Source organism: Alosa pseudoharengus, unplaced genomic scaffold (assembly GCF_046254945.1).
Source record: "Alosa pseudoharengus isolate Yale_2024_CS ecotype anadromous, Long Island Sound unplaced genomic scaffold, YU_APseudo_1.1 YU_APseudo_1.1_scf_18, whole genome shotgun sequence".
In the NCBI taxonomy this organism is placed as follows: domain Eukaryota; kingdom Metazoa; phylum Chordata; class Actinopteri; order Clupeiformes; family Clupeidae; genus Alosa; species Alosa pseudoharengus.
The window spans coordinates 18,050,838-18,070,791 of NW_027468650.1; the positions used below are offsets into that span (position 1 = coordinate 18,050,838).

General features: G+C 41.8%; 1 protein-coding gene across 2 annotated transcripts in view; it reads left to right on the top strand.

The window, feature by feature from the left end:
* The window catches only part of pard3aa (par-3 family cell polarity regulator alpha, a), a 281,887-nt gene that overhangs the window by 71,216 nt on the left and 190,717 nt on the right, over positions 1-19,954 (top strand). For both annotated transcript variants that reach the window (XM_076290387.1, XM_076290388.1), the window contains exon 3: positions 14,381-14,585. In XM_076290387.1, the coding sequence (XP_076146502.1) occupies positions 14,381-14,585 (205 nt within the window). The remainder of the gene's footprint in view (positions 1-14,380; positions 14,586-19,954) is intronic.

Below are 19,954 nucleotides of genomic sequence, written 5' to 3' on the forward strand. Positions count from 1 at the left end.
TTTGCCACTACTCACCAAGCATTGTATTTGTTTAAGAGTTATTTTCCCTACACATCATTACCAATGTCAAGTCCCCCCCTAGATCACTGCCTACTGTAGATCACTGGAACATATCACATGCGCAGCCAAAGCCTGTTGCTTTTGCCAGCTGTGTCGCAACTTGATCTTATGGCCCAGGAGTAGTGGGTCAGTACATGGGTTTGTATTCCTTTACTTATACTTATTTTCCCAGTAAAGCTAATGCCAGGTATAGACTGCCAAAAACTTTTATTTATCGGGATTACGTGGGGAGTTATTCAGCAAATTCTGTCTGTTTGCTGTCTGTTTTCCACTAACAGCCAGTGTAAAGGGAAAAAAAAAACATTCAAGTTGCCAGACTGCACTGGGGTTTAAGCTACCACTTGGGTCATAAAAGAAAAATAATGGAGAGTAGAAAAATGTGTGTAAACTCCCCATACAGTCCTTCAATGCAAGTATTGCTTTTGGACTGGGCCAGCTTTGTGGACACAGTTTTAATGAGGTGATTGTTTTGACTTGCATTGCATCTATTTGTCTGGGCATTGTTTGAAGATCTGTCAGTTGGTCTTAGCCTTGCCTTAAGAAGAATGCTCAAGGCTTGGTCAATGTCTCTGCTTGTAAACACCACTTAAACACAACTCAATCGTTGCTTAGCGTTGCTTTAATGGGTTCTGTGGCGTTTCTCTCCTGTTCCTTCTCCTAGAGGAGTGAACCTTCCCCCACATATCCAGTTGCCTATAGTCTTACAGACTCTACATATGAATAATGTATAGACCACTATTAATGACCTCGCTCTCCATCCAGAAAGATCATTTGGTAGTCGATTACTTTCCACATAAATCAGTTAATTAGTCAATCAATAGTCCTCATTACTATGTTATGCATTTAAGCTTGTGTACTCTGTCTCTGAAGAAGAGTATGAGTAATTTAATCCCCACTGACAGATGGCACAGAGTTGAATAGGAACTTTTGAAAAGGAGTGTGATATGTCACATGATGTAAAGTGTGTTTGCTGTCACTTACACGTAGCCTCACATCTTCATTCTTTTTAAGTGGACTGCCATCGCCATCCCTCTTCGGTTTTGCCTTGTTTTCATGTGAGGTTTCCGTTGACTCTTTGAGTGAGTGTAAAGCCTCCCATGGCATGTTGGCCCCCTTGTGGTAACCTCACAACCATTAAAACTGTGAATCATGGTCTCGAAAATGTAGAAAGCCGGTGGAAAGGCAACAGAATGTTTTCAGATTTTTTTCTGTGCAAATGTAAGTGACAGATCAAAGCGCTTTTGTGAAGGGGTGCTGTGTCGGCGTATCCTTTACCATCCCTTTGTTACTTTTGATCGGCATTGGTGGCTGGCGGTGGTGTGCTTTGTTGCTGCGCTAATGAGCATTCTGAAGTGCGCCAAACACCTCCACACTGAAGGGGGCGACGATGGGAATGTTGAGAAAGGTGCTATGGTAAAACCGCTGGCGCCGGCGTCACGCAGCGACAATCTGGTAAAGGCGGGGCCCGGGCAGAGGATCAGAGTGGCACTCATGTGCCACCTCTCTTCCCATGGGAGCCTTAAACAGAGAGGAAAAACACTGTTAATCACCAGTCACTCATTAATGTGTATCGTTCTATGCGCAAACAGCTGTTCCTTCAAGTTCTAAAACGAGTTTTGTAAAAGTAAATAATGTTCTGGCTCAAAAAAGTATTTTGTATGACATAAAATATATATATATATATAGAACTACAACCTCAAGCTACAATGCTAGCATTTAAGTGCTAGCATAGAAGGTGCAGTGCTTGAAACTGCTATTTGAAACCTCTTCCTGCTGTTAGGGATAAACTTCCTGACCCATAATTGTTAACACACATCTGGAATTAGGCCTGAATGGCTGTTCAGGTGTTAATTGGTTTGAGGGGCTGCAAATAAGCCCTCCCAGATACGAGCATTACTTAGCCTGGCTTTTGTCACCCATAAATAGCATTGTGGTTGTCAGAGCTGATTTTGGTCTGCTCTGTCGTACACTGTCCATAGTGCTTCATCGGCTCTACTTTCAACAGCAGGGGACTTCCTGAGTCCCATCAATTTTCTCTGGTCACAAGTAATTAATAGAAGTCTTTCGATAAATTTGCTGTTACTCTGTTCTTCACTGCCTCAACATTCAGCCCAGTGCTGTTTTACGAATGCTTAATGGCATTATTGAAAGTCTAAGGCTTTCATGGCCCTCAGGGGAGCAGGTCGTCTGATGAATGAAAAAAAAAAAAAAAATGGAATTGGGCTGGGAGCTGGCCTTGCTTGTGTCAGCTCCTTTGACAAAGTGAGACCAGTTGGTCTTAATTTCCCATTAGTCAGACAAGGGAAACAAAGCTAATAGTAGAAACTCTACAAAGACTTTAGCAACTGGCGAGTGAGTTGGGGTAATTACTGGATGCAAAGTGTCTTGACTTTCCATTCCTTTACTGTGACTTGAGAGATTAAGCAGGTGTCTCTGGCCCTATATATATATATATATATATATATATATATATATATATATATATATATATATATATATATATATATATATATATATATATATATATATATATATATATATATAATTGCTCATGTTTGTTCAGTTGTATAGTTGTGCCAGAATATGGCCTCATCATCTCACCATAATGATGTTTTCATTCCCTCATTCTTGAGGAATTTTTATTGGGTGTTTTTCCTGCATGTAATGAGTTTGTATAAATCGGTCATTAATTCCTTGTCACTAATTGCAAATCAGTGGAAGTACTGAGATACAGAAAATAGAGCAATAGTTCTTTAATTGGCCAGAGCGGTATGCTTTCTAAAGGTTTTGAGAAAGAGACTGAGTGGCATTACCATGTGTTACCAGGGTATGGCCACAGTTTTGGGGGGTGAGAGTGTCTGGATGTTCTCATTAGTGCCGAGATCTGGACTCTCTCATTTACAGATGGGAGTAGCAGAGTTATTTGTGGCTTTGTGAAATCTGCTGACTTTCAGTGTTGCCTCTGGATCTCATGTCAGTCCTCACACTGCTCTCAAAGAATGAGGGCAGCACTGATGAAGCCCAACTTCAAAAGGTCAGCATTTTCCCCTCTTAAGAGTCTCTTTAGCTTCAGATCAGACCCCTCGAATCATCAGGACTTCACCTTCCATTTAGGACTGGATTTGTCCAGTGAAATTGTTTAGTTTAGTTAGTCCTCTTTTTTGTATGAAACACAAAGTCAACGATAGGTACACAGTATACCTAGGGACACTTCCCACATTGTTAGTATACAACATTCCTTCTCTTAAAGTAAGCTTCTCTCAGTTGCCTTGCCATTTCAATCATGGTCATGTAAAAAAGGCATACACTTTTCATCCTACTTTGGCTCTGAGTGATTTCCCCCTTTTTAAACAAGTGTCATGCAAGTCCAGGGCACAAACCACAGTGTTTTAGTTTGCCCAAATCCCCTGATTATGTTTGGTAAGCACTGAGGCTTACACGGCCCTCTGAGAAGAAGGGATTAGCCCATGCGGGAGCTTTGTGCTACACCTCTCTCTTTCTTTTTCGCTCCTTTTCTCAGTTTCGGTGGTGGCAGAGACTGCGGTGGCAGCTTTCGCTTTGATGTGCCAAGGCTCTTTTTTTTTTGCCCTACAGACACTGTTCAGTGTCCACCTGCTGCGGGAGCCAACACTTTGCTCCGCTGTGCTCGCTGACAGCAGGGGGTTGATATTTTGGAGGCTGCGTGGGCTGGGAGGTGCCTACACTATGCTCTTTAAGTTGTTCTATCTCTGTTTCTCTCTCACTGTCTGTGGCAACCTGCTGTGTCTCTGGCTCTGATGCTATGCTGGTCGAAGCCAGATATTTAGGCATCCTACGCTCATGGCTTTTAGTGTTGCAATGCATGTGTTTTGTGTTGCAATGCACGTTCAGCTCTATATCTGCAAACACGTCTCTGCGTTGTCAAGCATCCTCCTCTTCCTCTTTACCATGGATAGGTTGAATTTAGAGACCCATGCAATGATTTAGTGAAAAGGCTAATTTGTTTTTCTAAGTTAAAGATAAAAAGTAGACTTTTTGAAGTGTTGAAAGGTTGAAAGGCTGACTTTGTGATAAATATTTCACAGCTTTTTTTTTCTGACAGTGAGAAGTTTTGAACTCTACTTGGTATTCTTATGCATTCTCATGCTTACTGCTCATATGCTCTTGTGAGGCATACTACATATGTTTTTTGTATTCTATTCTATTTTTCTTTTAGAGTTCAGGGTCAAATTGTGGTTGTAGAGTTTAGAGGAGAAGTTAATGGAGATGAGTGTTTCTTCAAGAGGCGTTTGGCAGCTTTTTATCTCACACAAGCAGTCAGCATTCGAGTCTTTGTCTGTGAGACTATACATACAGCATCTATTATATAAATATCTAAAAAACTGTAAAGCACTTCAAACTCTTTAACATCTTAATGAAATGCATCCTTCACATGTTATAGCCAGATTCAGTTGTGCATATTAATGTTGCTGGAGAATGTAGCATTAACTAATTTATAGGGTGCTATTTTTTCACATGGCATAACATAACTGTCAATTCTTCTTGTTCTTGGCAGTTGGATGTTTTTACACAATAGCCAACATCCATTCACTACAAAACACGGCACACACACACACACACACACACACACACACACACACACACACACACACACACACACATGCTCACACAAGCACTTTGACTGTCAGTATGAGAGGACAGTAAAGTGGGCCCTGTGTGCCGTTGCGGGTGAACCTTGGCCCGGGGCAGTGCCCCTGCAGCGGGCAGACGGCAGTAAAGCTGTGGTGAGGTGGGCACCAGTCCAAGCTTGTCTGCACAAGTGCCAATTAGCGCTGATGAGGAGGCTGCGTACGACTCTAGACAGCTGCAGCATGCCAAAAGTGCTGGGACCTATTTCTTTACTCCTTTTTCCTCCTTTTAGGCCACACACACGCACACAAGGCACACGCACACACACACACACACACACACACACACACACACACACACACACACACACACACACATACACACACACACACACACACACACACACAGTTGTGTGTGTGTGTGTGTGTGTGGGGGGGGGGGGTGACAATTACAAATGCACACTGTTAGAAATCTCACACATTCAGAAATGTTTATCAAATGCACTTTTATGCTAATAAATGTACATTCACATATTTAACTAAGAAATATAGCTTCACGCTGTAGATGATTGGGAGCCTCGTGTAGTGGAGCCTTACAAGGTCGTGCCAAGGACTTCTTCCCTACCACGTTTTAGGGTGTAACACCTGAACTCTTGACAGTGTCCTGGCTGGCAACCAGTGGCTAAATTAGATCTTGCACAGACTGAAAAAAAAAGAATTGTGACCTCACATGTCGGCATCAACAGAGCCAATAATATTAGTACCAAGTGAAGTATTCCATGGTTCTCTTGAATTCCTTTGTAGGAAGCCAGTCAATGAAGAAGGAAGTGCATTACACAGCCTTGTTATCTCATTCTCTCCTTATCAGATGGGTAGATGAGGTCGCTAGGGACAAACTGTGGGAATGTGTTTTCTGTCAACTCCCCCTGAAGCTCAACATTAATAATTCCATAGCCCCACTCAATTAGTTCCATACTCTCCTCACAAGGACAAGTCCTCAGCTAGCCTCCCAAAAGCCAAATATTATTCCTTCCTCAAAATGGGGTCCTTTTCATGGGAATCGGGCAGCCTTTAGACCATGTGTCACCAGCGCCTTCTATAAACACATTCACATCAGACTCCCAAGGTCATGAGAGAGAGAGGGGGAGAGCATTACTGACCTAGGGGCACGTTTGGGTCTGCCTGAACTGAGAAAGTGCCATCCATCACTGTTGTTTGATAAGGATGGTCTTTAATTAGCCTTCTCCACCACATAGATTCAGGGCTCCTTCCTACTCACAAGCCTACACTGCTCCCTCTGTGAAGGAGAGGGAACATGGCGCCAAATGGCCCCCACTGTGCCCGAGCAAAAGATCCAGTAAGTCGATTTAGCAACAAATCAATAGCAGCCTAATGCTGAATAATTGGGGTTATTACAGTGCTGTCACTCTCACTCCCAGGTTGAGAGTGTGCTCTCTGTGCTTGAAGAGGGATGTCCTCTTATGCCCTACTCGTAGCCTGACCAGAAACATTTTGATAATTAAAGATGTGAAAGAGTTGTGTGTGTATCCAAGCGTGTGTTTGTGTATATGTTAATTGTTTATACATGTCCTAGAAGAACTGAACTGTTAAGGGTTGGAGTTGAAATGTTGTGTTCGGGGAGAGCTGCACTAGAGGGCACAAGCTGCATGTGTAAAATAGCAAAGTCAGGAGAGCAGTCTGTTGTCAGTGAGTTGAAGCAGCTTCTCAAGTAGACTTCTCTGAACACTCTGAGGGACAGAGTGTGTGTGGTTTTCTGTTCTCAGATTTTCTGGAGATTGAAAATGGCATGAATTGACCACATTGAAACTCTAGTCAGAAGAGAAGCATATTGAACTAAAAGTTTTAGTTGAGTTATTTTGCACTTCTAAACGTGTGCCATTCTCAGTTACTAGCAGTCAGATGCAGGACAGGAGAGGAAGAGAATGCTGAAAGAGCTGGACCAACTTAAAGTCTACCATGGTCTCCTAAAAAATCTTGGAATAGATCACAAAACGTCTGTCTTTCCTCTTCCTTTTCCCGTGATGTTTAACTGTACAGTAATACAGAATTTTGTTTTTCTCATTTATCAGACCTTCATCCAACTTTTAAAAGCTGCATCATATCTGATTATTTTTGCCAGTGTCAGTTCAGTGTATTGAAGTGGTGTGTCCCCTTTCCCAGAACACCTCAGTGCATTTGGTTAGAGTTCCTGTCACCTCGCACAACAAATTGAAACAAATTAATTCTCCCATGACAGAAGAAACAAAAGATTTCACACAAATCATCTCTGTGGCACTCTCTGCTACTTGCGTGTGTGTGTGTGCGAGCGTGCGCATGTGTGTTTGTGTGTATTTTGGATGGTGTGTGAGCTGTTCTGACTCAAGCTTCTATAAACGAACTTAGCACTAGTTCTACCCCCGTCTATGAAGTCACAGTGACATTCTCTCATTCTCATCCATTAATTACCCTATTCACTGTCATGATCTCTCTCCAAGCCTTTCTGTTAGAAGACTGTGTGAGAAGGGAGGGTGAGGGAGGCATGCCCACGAGGCATTGCTTCTGTAGTGTAAATGTGGAAAACACATTCATTTTTATCAGAACTCGTAGCTTGGTTTGGACAAAAAGACAGGAGCCTTGGCATGCCTCCTTCGCAGGCTTTTGATGAAGCGTCCAGTGGGGGCGAGTGGATTAGATTTGAGCAGGAGGTGATGTTAAAGGCAGAGACTCTGCTTTGTTGGAGCCCCAGCGGACCAGGGCTGGTCTGGCCTGCAGATGGCAGATAATGACAGGAGACTTCCCCCGAGGTTAGGCAAGCGCCAGACTGTCAGAACGGCACGCTGGTCTCTCTGGTATCCCCCCTGATATCTGTCTGTTTCTCTGTGTGTCGCTCGTGATTCCGCTCACCCTCCTCTGTGGTTGTGTTTATCTTGCGTTCCTCCTGGTGTGTGTGCTGTTCTAAATGAGTGATACTGTGTATAAACGTATGAGGGGGGGCACAGCTGGCTTGAGCAGTCATTGGCTGTCATATTGAATACTGTGTCTACATCTAGCTAAATAGTGATTATTATGCACTCTAAGACATGCTGCTTAAAATGCAAACACAGTAAGGCACACTTTGTCATTTTAAATGCTGCCTGAAATCTCCGATGTGTGATGTTTGCTATAATAATTGAAGGCCACAGTGTCCAGCATACCAATCAGCCCCCATTGAGGCTCAAAGCCATGGTGTCTCAAGGTGAAAAATCAGACAGTCTCAGGAGCTAATTGGGGTGGAGGGGAGGGAACAGTAAGTCTGAACTTCTTTGCGCTTTGCTGTTGCTGCTATCAAGTCCAGACCATCTGCTCAAATTTCAAGTTGAGGACTTACTGGCACTGATTGAGTGGTATTTACCGCCCATTTGTCTTATTTAGGACCAGAAACTGTTGAAGTGCTCAAAGTATCACACATAATACACACACCATGCATACAGTAATACATTAACAACGGTAGGCTACTAATTCTAGCTCTAGTTGAAGGACATTCAGCTGTTGGTCACATCACAGTTTTTTTTCTTTGTCTCTCAAACAACAAAACATTACCTCTGTGCCTCTAGGTGAAGCTTTAGGACCTAGCTGGTCTCAAATTTCTGTTCTCATCAGAACAGGTGCAATGAGTAGAATTTGAGTTGTCTTGAATGCACCATTGCACCTATAGTGGAACTCTTTCATTGACTCGCATGCATATACAGCCTGAGGGACAAGGTAGTATTGATGGTGAGTGAGTGCAGTCTGAAGCTAGTAGTTTAGCATGCTAACTTTAGTGGTTAACACAGAATGTAAGTGTTTAGACATTACCGGCACATCAAAACGGTTATTTCTTTGCATTCTGTTGCTATTTATGTTGCTAAGTCCTTTATGAATGTTTTTTACTAAAAATCTAATGTCACTTTAATGATCACACTGGTCTTGTCTGACCAGAGCTGTAAATATCTCTATATACAGCTCTGGTCTGACCTATTGACTGTTTGATGTTGGATACACATGGCAATTCGTAGCTGGTGGCCAAAATGTATGTTGGCTTGCATGCAAGGGCTTTGCTAATTTGTGATGCACATCAGTGTCAAGGACAGAGCGCACTGCCCCTGGACTATCATCTCCCCTGGTAGTCTTGCAAATGTCTGGGTAATACCATGATCACCAGGGAAACCAGAATTGCTTGAAGTTTTCTTTTCCTTCCTCTTTTATTTTTTCCTTCCCCCCCATACTTTTATTTTTTCCCAGTAGTACCAAATCCCAGGATGAAGCTCTCAATTACTTTCCCTGGCTTTGTGCATACTGTGCCAATGAAGGATTGAAGGGCATGTCCTGCAGTTTAATAACACCTTAAGTACTATTTTTTAATATGGGTTTATATTTATAATATGTTAGCATTTGATGAGTGGAATGCTAATTTATTCAGAACAATGGTTAACCATGAAAAGGAACTTGTTTTGGATTTGAAAAGAGAAGGGCAGAAATGGTGTTAGAGGATCTGATTGGTGGTGAGGAAGGCCATCAGTAGATGTGTGTTCATTTCACTGATTCTATCCTGTATGTTGTTTTCACATAAATCTAAATGTATAGAAATATAAATAAATTGAGAGTGCAGAAAAAATTAATAGTTTTTTATAAACAATAGATTAGTTATCAAAGTCTGTTCTTAGAAGCTTGTGCAGCTCAGGGTGCAGTTGATTTGTTTTTCAGTCGATCAATCTTGGTGTCATCCAAAACTTTCTGACCTTTCCCGTGTCACTCACTCACAATGATCGTAAATAGTTCAAGATTCAATGTTACTATAGTTATATAAAGTCAGGGTTACTTCATTTTTATTTTTTAAATTTGTGTCGAAAAATAAATGAGAAAACCATACTCAGTTTTTACTATTTTCATTAAGATGACATCTCATTCTTTCACTTTGAATATTACATGTTTTGTTGTTGTTTTCCTCAGCCTTTAAATGTCCAAATGTGCAGTTGATCTTTAATGGTCTTGCAAGTCTACAAATGACCAGACTTAGCCAAGACCAGAAAGACAGGCAGTGTGAGAGGAGCAAGAAGCTCATAGAACGTTCTATTCTGTCAGCAGTAGTACCATAGGTAGCTGTGTGCCTGGCTCATAATACCTTTAAATTAATTTCCCTCTGGCTCCTGCAGCTCAGGAGAACTTCAAAGGCAACGGCTATAAGTTGGCCAAGTGGGTTTCAAAGGATGAGTCCTTAATCTTGTTAAAGTTTCTTGCTTGTACATTTTTGTATGCATTGCTTCGTCGTTATCCTTTCAGATATATTTTTAGAGAGAGGAAGAAAAATAACCCTTGTGACATATTAAAGTCTAAGATTGGATTTTTAATAAATATTGAGAATCATGAGTTTTTAAGTGCTAAGTGCGAGTAATAATTATTTCGGTAATAGTGTGTCTGTGAGTCAGTTGTCCTATTCATCACCATTGAACTTGCATGCAGTTTAACTTTTGATGCAGTGGTACACCACACACACCATGACCTTAAGACATCTGGTCTCAGGTGGGAACCAGTTTTGTGCACAACCCCCCCCCCCCCTTCAAGTCAAGGCATTACCCCTGAAATATGCATTTGGGTCTAGAGGCAGAAGCACAGAACAGAAGATATCTGGAACAGGGTTTGGCCTTATTGTCTGAATATTTCAGGATGGCAATGAGGAGTGAAACAGCACTAAGCACTCAGGGAGAGCAGAACCACCCATTGCACAAATCAGAGATGGAAGATGATGAAATATTCACACACTGAAGTGTGAAAATGTAGGCTACTGAAGCAGGACTCTCCTGGATAGACATTTGAGGGCCATTGTGGTCAAAGCAGGAAGCGTTCCCCCCAAAAACCGGGATTATATTGCCCATGGTGATTGGCCAAGTTCATAAGGTGTGCATATTTATCATCTGAAGCTTGATATTGATGGATAGATCTGTAGCATCACCCATCTTTCTGGTGTCAAAACACTAATGGGCAAATTTATGAATATATGAGTGGATGGATGCATGTCAGCAGGCATTTATTGTTTGAAGAAAGTGAGTATGGCTAGATGGATTAGCATATGATGGCTAAATGGATGGGGACAAAGGCAAATGGATAACTGAATGTGTGATAACTAGATTGGGAGCGGCAGTGATGCAGTGTTGGCTATGTAGATAGATAGTGGAAGAATGTGTGGGTGGGCTGATGGAGTGTGGGATGGACAGAGAAAGGAATCAGTGGATAGATGGATGGTCTGGTGGTTGGGTTGACAGGTAGTTGAAAGACCTGTCATCATCATTCACAGAGCTAGATATTGTGGTGCTCGAGAAAATGAGGCTATAAGCAAAGTAAATCTGCAAGATTTCAAAGCACTGATGCTTATGAAATATCAATTGTGAAATATTACGGCACCTGTGCCCTTGGGAGGAAATGGTGAGAAAGGCTGGGTTGAGAAAGGAAGCCTGAGTGAGTGAATGCATATAATTGTGTTTGGTTTGGTAAATGCTACACTCACAGGTAAATTCTGCCAGGCAAGAGACACACCAAATCAATGATAGCTTTCACCAAAAATGGGTGGATTTATATGAATGCATACTGTAAGTATCCAAAGCTTAAGACTGAAGAAAATTACATATTAATAAAGAAGACACAGAACTCTCCAGAGTTTCAGGTCAGTTCCAGTTGTACTTTCCATACCTCTGTATACCCCGATGACAGACCAGGGGGGCTGTTTCATGCTCACCTTGGCTTTCTCTGCCCTACTCATGAAACTTTCATGATTTTTCCCCATGGATCTGTGGGCCCTTCAGAATGATGGGAGAAAATTTTACTTATATAAGAAAATCATGAGAGAGCCTCCACATCCATCAACCATCTTACTAATATCAGTAAAACATATCAGTGAAAAATGTCATATTTTCATTTTTCATCTGTCACATCTGTCTTTCTGATGCATAGACATATTTGTGTTAGTATCCAACACAAATGTTTTGCTGTTGAGTTTGGGGTTGAATTACTGAATACTAAGAACCACACTAAATTATGATTATATGTATACGCCATCCAGTCTAATGCCAGATGTGTTACAGTCAAGTCAAGTCAAGTCAGTTTTATTTGTATAGCACATTTAACATTCCACACACAAGACATTGACACATAAGACAAAAGATGCCGGACGGAGTGGCGCAGTCACCAGCGTACCCGTGACACCAAGACATAAACAAACAAATTATAATTCACACACTGAACTCGACACATAAGTTACATGTATATAGACTGATAAAGGAATCCAGTTGCAAAATCATTAATTGGCTTACTGCAATCTTCTCAGTCTCATACTTTTGAATGTAGAGCTGAAATTGTACAGTTGAGTTCATTTTACAATTCAACGTTTCAGGTCTTTGAAAAAAATTATAATAATAAAACTAACTTTTGGTGGACTTTTTCTGAAGCTCTTTCAAAAGCTTTGTCAGCTCTTATGTAAGTGAACAAGATTTGAGAGAAAAAATTGACTGTCCAAGCAGCCACATCTAATACTCCAAATATGTATGTGTGTGTCAACCTGAATCTAACACCAGACTCTATGCTGAGGAAGGAGCAGGGGTGTTGAGAAGCACAAAGCAGAATCGTTTAAATGAATTTCTAAAAGGAAAACGGCTGAGCGTAAATATTGTGGGTGTACTGAATAGCAACAGAGGGTTGGAGAAAAAAAACGTTTTCACTAAAAAGTCCTAAGCTGTCATTTTCCTTACATTTTATATTACTCACAAAAACAGTGATCTCTTTGCAGCTTGTAGTGATGTTTCACTGAATCATACTACTGACTCTTGAATATTACCATGCTTCTCAGTTTTAAAGTATCCTGTATCACGTACAGTAGCTGTTTTAATATTTAAAAGTCAGCCTTGCAGCATCTAAATCCTTTTAAGAGCCAGCACCTGGTGGTTAGATTAAATAGGTGAAATGAGACCATTGCAGTTATGGAAATTGTCAAAGTGGGATTGCATAACATTCGGATGAATGGTTTGACATTACTACCCCTATTGGACAAGGCGAAAGGCCATACAGGACAGACTTACCCATGTGAACTTGTGAAAATGTGTGCATGAACCTTGCAGTTATGTCAGAATACACACCATTTATTCACCATGAACTCAATTTATCATCAAAGGACATTTGCCACTTAAATGTAGTGTTTTTTCTCTGAATGTTTAAAAGTATTTTGGTGGCATACCAAACTGAAGGAAAACAGTCGGCAATCAGTATTTGGACAAATGCTTGTGTGGTTTGTCACAGATTCTATTTGCCAGGTTAATAAGTGTGAATGCCATTCCAGATATACATGGTGGATGAGGCTGTGTTTAGTCGTATTTCGTCACCAAGCAGGCCAATGACTCTTTTCTCAGAGTCTTTGGAGTGAGCTGCCCATTCTCATCAGTAAGGGATGCATCTAGGTTCACTTGTGGCTTTCGCTATGTGGGGATGTGTTTTTTTGGGAGCCCCCAGCCACTAGTGGAGGAGAAACCTGATCTGAAAAGACTCTTCGGAGGCTGGGTTGGGGCTGCCTGAGCTGCCAGGGCAGACTCACTAACTATTCATGGGAGGGCAGTCGATTTTAGGGGGGAAAAGCGAGGCCTTTCAAGAGCCCATAAATAATACATGATTGATAAATGCTTGCCCATTTGATTATGAGTGGGCATAATGTGCATGTGGGAGTAGTGAGGAGAGCCATGGAGTGTGTGTCTCATGGCTGGGTGTGAAAAAGACGATGGAACAGAAGTGGGTGTGCATTTGTGTGATGGGAAGATTGAGCATCTCAGGGGAGCCAGCTTGTCTATGTTTATTTGTGTGTGTGTGTGTGTGTGTTTGTGGTGGGGTGGCTGTGGGTGTGGTTGAAGATCAGTGTTTTTTTTTAATATATAATATGAAAGTCATAGCGTGCCTTCCTCTCCCAAATTGAGCAGGTGGACATGGTGGACTAAGAATGCTTATGTATTCTGTATTGCTACTGAATGCTTTAATGTGTTGAAAAAGAAAATGTGGATAGACCATTGGCAGGACACACATACACACACACACACACACACACAGATATATATACACACACACATGCACGCTTATACACACACACAAACAAACACCTTTGCATCCTACTTTGGGGATAAAAGAAATGTAAGGACAACAGAACCTGTTTGTATGCTAATACATTTCCCTGTGCTTTAGGAGGAAAATATACTTGCACACACATACAGTAGGAAAAAAGAAACAAGAAATAACACCTATTCTCTGTTTTAGCACGCATATCCAGAGAGACACTGACATTTTACATTTATATAAATGCTGTTGTAATCCTTGTCCAAGGATTCAGGTGCTGTCTGTTCAACATAATTTTCAACACAGTCCAATCTTATATATTGTGCCATGTTCTGTACATGGCTGGCTCATGCTTTGAATTCAGTATAATGTGCTTTTGGGGCAGATGACCTAACAGATAACTCTAACTACTTAGAGTGGTTGAGTTATGTGTATGTTATGTTATGTGCTATGTGATCAAGTGTGGGAAGTGGCCAGACACATACTATTTTGCAAATAAAGTCATAAAGGCCAGACACATACTATCTTGCAAATCTTTCTTTCTTTCTCTCTCTCTCTTTCCACAATGCCACCTCAGGTTCCCTTACTGAATGCTGTGTCTGTTTTCCCTCCAGCTGGTGGCGGTGTATGAGGAGCAGGATCCTCACCACGGTGGCGACGGTACAAGTGCCAGCTCCACAGGCACTCAGAGCCCTGACCTGTTTGCGGCCAGCGGTGGAGGTGGCGGCGGAGCGGAGCTCAATTCCAGCACCATGTCGGCCTTCCAGCCCTACCAGGCAGCCAGCGAGATCGAGGTCACGCCTTCGGCTCTCAGAAGCAGTAAGTGTCATCTCGTTACTTCACTCATGACACTTGAGTCACGAAGTTAGTAAATCCCTGCCCCACTGCAATCCCAGAGAGGTACACAATCATTCTACACAGCCACTATCACTACCACTCAGCTCACATGGCCTTTGGATGGGGAGGAGGCCTGATGTCAGATGTGACCTCTGACCTTGACCCTTGACCTTCTCTGTTTTAAGATCTGTGTTAAACCATATTGCTGGATTTTTTAGGGTTTCACCAGTCTCTGCAAGTTGATAGTATATTCAGTTCCATTAATTATTGTGAATGTTTTAGGGAGAACTTTTCTGCAAGTGTATTGGACAAGCTTCACCCAGCGGACATTTCTTTGTGTTAGGGGTGGACTGAGATTGCCCTTGACAGCGGAGAGTTGAGTGGGCAGGTGGAATCATCCAGGGGACTGTGGTTCTCTGGTCAGAACACTCTATCATGCATGAGCAGGCAACAAAATTCACCAGCCAACTGACAGCTAAAACATTTTCCCAGTTTAGACATGTGCATATACACACACACACACACACACACACACACACATACACACAGACACACAGACACACATACACACAAACTCAAATGCTCACTCACCCAAACAAAGGAAAAGGAAAAATGGACAGTGTGAAAGGGAAAAAATAGACTCTTGTTCTGTTTTCCTATCCTATCCAATGTCCCCACACGCCTAGGTCATCTGAATGCAGATAGATTTGCTCTGCTCAGTGGGAGAGCTATGAGTGTCCTTGCCCACTGAACACTGTCTCACATTTATGGAGATTGTTACAACACCCAGCCTGTTGCAGATGTTTGTGGAATCTGCATGTGTTTGATGTCTGCAAAAGTATATGGAGGCTCACAGAATCTGTTGCTATTTCTCTTATCTGTCAATCTTCCTCCTTTTCTACCCTTCCCTTGATCTATTTTCTCTTTCATTCTCTCTCTGTATTGCACTCTATAGCTCGCACTGCCTGCATGAGAGCCATAACAGCCGAGGATGTTGTGGTGTTTTCCGAGGCCTCTTTTTGAACCATTCTTTGTTTGTTGTTACTGTCACAAAAGCTGGCACAGAGCGAGGTCTGGTATAGCTCTGATTCAACATGTGAACTTTCACCTCTGATATGAGTGCTGTCAGCGGGACTTCTGTATTTCATCCCTCCATTATTGTGCTCTAATTCCAGTATCTCTTTCTGTCTCTCTCTCTCTTTCTTTCTTTCTCTCTCTCTCTTTCTTTCTATCTCTCTCTATCTCTGTCTCTCTCTCTCTCTTTCTTTCTCTATCTCTGTCTCTCTCTCTCAATCTCTCTTTCTTTGTCTCTCTCTCGTGCTCTCTTTCCCTTCTTCCGTTCTTTGTTAGTCCCCCTTGCGATTTTATCTAGCTCCCTGGTTTAGTTAGTCTCATATCAGCCAGAAATAAGTAATCTTTGTTTTTGCAAAGATTTTGGCTAAAGCGTGGTTTATAGTATATCTCTCTTACAGAGAGGCAAAATGTACATAAACAATATTAAAAGAGCTCAGTTGTTTGCAGTGGAGTGGATGAAAACAAAGTAGCCATTTGAAACACAGAAAACATGTAATCAGTATTGGCAGAGTGCTGGTCTCTCGTTTACCTTGTGTTGTGTTTGTAGTGTGATCTATTGAAGGTGACTGCACTCACCACTGATTTGAGAGCTTGTGCTGACTGTGGGTCTTTATTGATGCTCGAAGAGAACATTTCCTTCTCACTCTATGGCCAATTATTTAGCATTGAGCATTGAGTCAATAGTAGCCACTTCATATTAAGTGCATACTAAAACCATTTGACTGGATGGTGCTGCTGCCAAGTGAGTTTTTGCATTCAGTTGTTTAAATGACTTCTAAGTGTCCTTTTTTCTTGCCCATTCTTTCATCATTTGTCCTAAGATGGCCACTCCCAAACATACTACAGTTCCATGCAATAAGGACATACCATCTTTAAAACCACACGGAGCTAAATTATAGTTTACTTTCAGTCTTTGGGCTGATTAAGGTCGAAAGGTAGGGTTGATTAAGGTAGAAATAATCATCATCTCTCTCTCTCTTCCATGCCCTCCCCCTGTGTACCTCACACGGTCAGCAACCTCCAATTACGCTACCAAGTTTAGTAGATTGAAGATAGATGTCTGTCTGTGTGTAAGCGTTTGTGTTGATTTGAATGAATAAATGCATTTCTGTCTGCCAAAGCGTGTGGTTTTTCTCTGAGACCTGGGACCTACAAACACATCAAAAGTGACAATGACAGCAATCAGACATGAAATTACACTCGCATTGCCTCTCCAGGCTGATCTCTGGAGCGGAGGAGACTGGAAATCGGGAATAATCAGTTCTGTGCAGTTATTGATAAGCCCTCCCCCTTTGTGCTCTTAGGAGGCAGATTTCTTTTTACATTATAATACCAGAATATCCAGAGCAGGTCAGCCGACTAATGATTAGATTGGAGATGAGATGTAAATTGCAGTAATGAATGTAATGTGCTTGTAATTATAAGGAATGAGGACCATTCTACTTGCTGAGCCTGGATGTATAATTTTGCCCGCACAAAAAAAAGACACACACAAAAAAAATCTAATTTTAAAATAATTCCACTAGCAGGGAATAATAATGATGTTAACTTCTGTGTTACTTGTTTTAGGTTTCCTTGCTTAGACACTCTCCCCCTTTCTTCCTCAGTCTTGTCAGTTCAGGAGCCTGTGCTAGTTCATATTCATAAGAGTGTGGGTGTATTAAAGCAGCAGTCAGGCCCAGGTGTGACTGAAGTTTCTGGGGAGAAGTCTCAGGTGGCTTTGGGCTTTGGAAATGCCTGGTTCTCATTAGCAGAGGAGAGTGCAGGGTTCTCATGCTCTTCCCTGGGGCACCCTCACTGGCATGGTGCCTTGGTCTCTGGAACTCTGGAGCTTATCTTCTCTCTCTTTCCCCCTCCCTCTCTCCCTCTCCCCCTCTCTCTCTCTCTATCATTCACAGGACACATCGCATTCTCTTCATATCTCTCTCCTCTAAATTGTTTTTGACTGTTGCCCCACCCAGCAAAATAGCTCAGTTGCTGTGCCAGTGTCACTATTAACTAGAGTGCCATTTGCAACACAGTGATGTAAATCCCAGATATTGCACAGTGACACATAGACAACCACAACAATGAAACCACCACCACAATCAACAGTAGGGAGTGGAAATGGCCAGGGTTATTCTATATCAATCAGTCAAACAGTTTATTATGTTCATAATAATATATCCTTATTATAGTCCATACGGATAACTTTTCTTTTGTCCAGCAGCAGGGTTTTTATGCCAATGCGCTTTTTGCTGGTCACATTCTGTCTGGCTGTCTTCCAGCCTGTGGTGAAGAATATCAATGTGGTGACAAATTACTGGCCTCCCCTTCCCACACTGAATCACTGCAATGACATGCCGGGCTCGTCAGCCATTAAGAGATTGCCTGCTGAGGAAAAAAGTGTGGACACCTGTGGGCAGGCCAACATTTATCTAATCAATTTTGTTAGTGGCTGGCCACTGGGATGCCTCAATCTCCCATTGAGGCCACATGGAAGTCATTAAAGGACATGCAGGTAGGCAGCAACTCCCAAAGAAAGGGGATTGGATACATTGCAGAGAGAGGAAGGGGGAAAGAGACAGATACCTACAACCAAAATGCAACTCATTTATCCCCGAGTGCCATGCCATGCCATACCATACCATACCATACCATACCATACCATACCATACCATACCATACCGGTGATAGTTACTTGGAAATGTGTCTTGATACTATGATAACACATCTTATGCTGTATATCTATGTATTTGATGACCCAGTGCATTTGTGGGATGTTTTATGTCGAGTTATGTTAAACCTTACGTTTTTCTTATTTTTCTTCAGAAATGCTTGTAAGAGTAAGAGAGAACAAATAACAGTTTGTCTCTAGCTGTGGATGTCCCAAGAAGGAATCTAGTATGCTAAAATACACTTTTGTCGGGATTAAGATTTGCTCAGGGTTGGGCAGTTGCTCAGGTCTATGTGAATTGAGTCCAATGGATGTTCTATACAGAAATATCCTTGTGTTTAAGTCTCAAATTATTTTGGACATATTTTTGTAAACATAACTTATAACCTAGTTTGGGATAAATCTCTCACCTTGTCATTTTCTCTCTGCCTCCCGCCCCTTCTCATCTTGGTTGAAAGGCCTTACTTCAGTTTAAAAAAAACAAACAAAAAAAAACACTGGCTACAAGTGCTCAATTGCTCATTTCATCTTCTCTGTCTGCCCTTCAAAAAGTTTTGCTCACTGCTGGTTCAAATAATTCGCCAAGGAGTGCCATGACGCACATCTGCTGAAGGGAATTTTCCCAAGCACTCTGCTGTTCAGTGTTGCAAATTCAACCAAGCAATGCAATCCTGCCATGATATTGCTTCATTATGCATTTTTGAAATGCTCAAAGCTCCTGGTAGAGAAACACTGCAGTTTTGGGTCAACGTTATCTCGCTGCCAAAAAAAGTGTCTTTTGGACACTGGTCATTAAATCTGTTCCAGTTGTGATCCTGGATCACCATTCTATTGGTAACATACTTTTTAAAGCAGATGCCTTCTTCAAGGGGCTTGTTGACCATTTATGGAGTTATTGTAGGTGTTATCTGTTATTTATTCTATTGCAGTTACAATATAGCACTATATTTAGTACCATTGTTACCAAGGCAATTGCTACAAAGACAGTTTAACAGCACAGACATCCAGTTTAAAGTTTGAGTCGTGGTACCACTTCAGTGCAGCTGTGAAGTGGTGTGCTCTACTTCACTTGTACAACCCTACAGTATGTTCTTACCTTATCTTTTTAGCTTCTTCGCCATGTCACAGCCTAGTGTGATTCACACTTCTCATATCATATTCAGGGGCACCTCCAGGCTCTTATCTCTGTTAACCGACTTTCCAAAAAAGTACAGCAGACATGGGAATGGTAAAACAGCCTAATGGGGGGTGAAGAGTGTGAGGACCCACAAATCAGTGCTTCGTTGGTTTAGAAATGAGAAAAAGAGGTGATATATTGCAGAGGTCTTGTTAAGTCCGCTCCCTCTTGTTCTCAGTGGAAGCTTCCAGAAGATCATTAGCAATGTCACGGAGTCACGTGCGTTCACACACTTCTGTGTCTCTGCAGCCCATTAATTCAAAGCCTCAGTACAAAGCCCAGCCCTCAAAATGTGTGGGTTTGTGAATTTAAATGAAGATGGTGTCAAATCCACTTTCTGTTGCCTCCCACCCCAATCTGCTTTGTAAATGAATAGCAGAACTACATATACATTCATACATGCTCATATACAAACACCAACACAACACAAATGATACTGCGTAT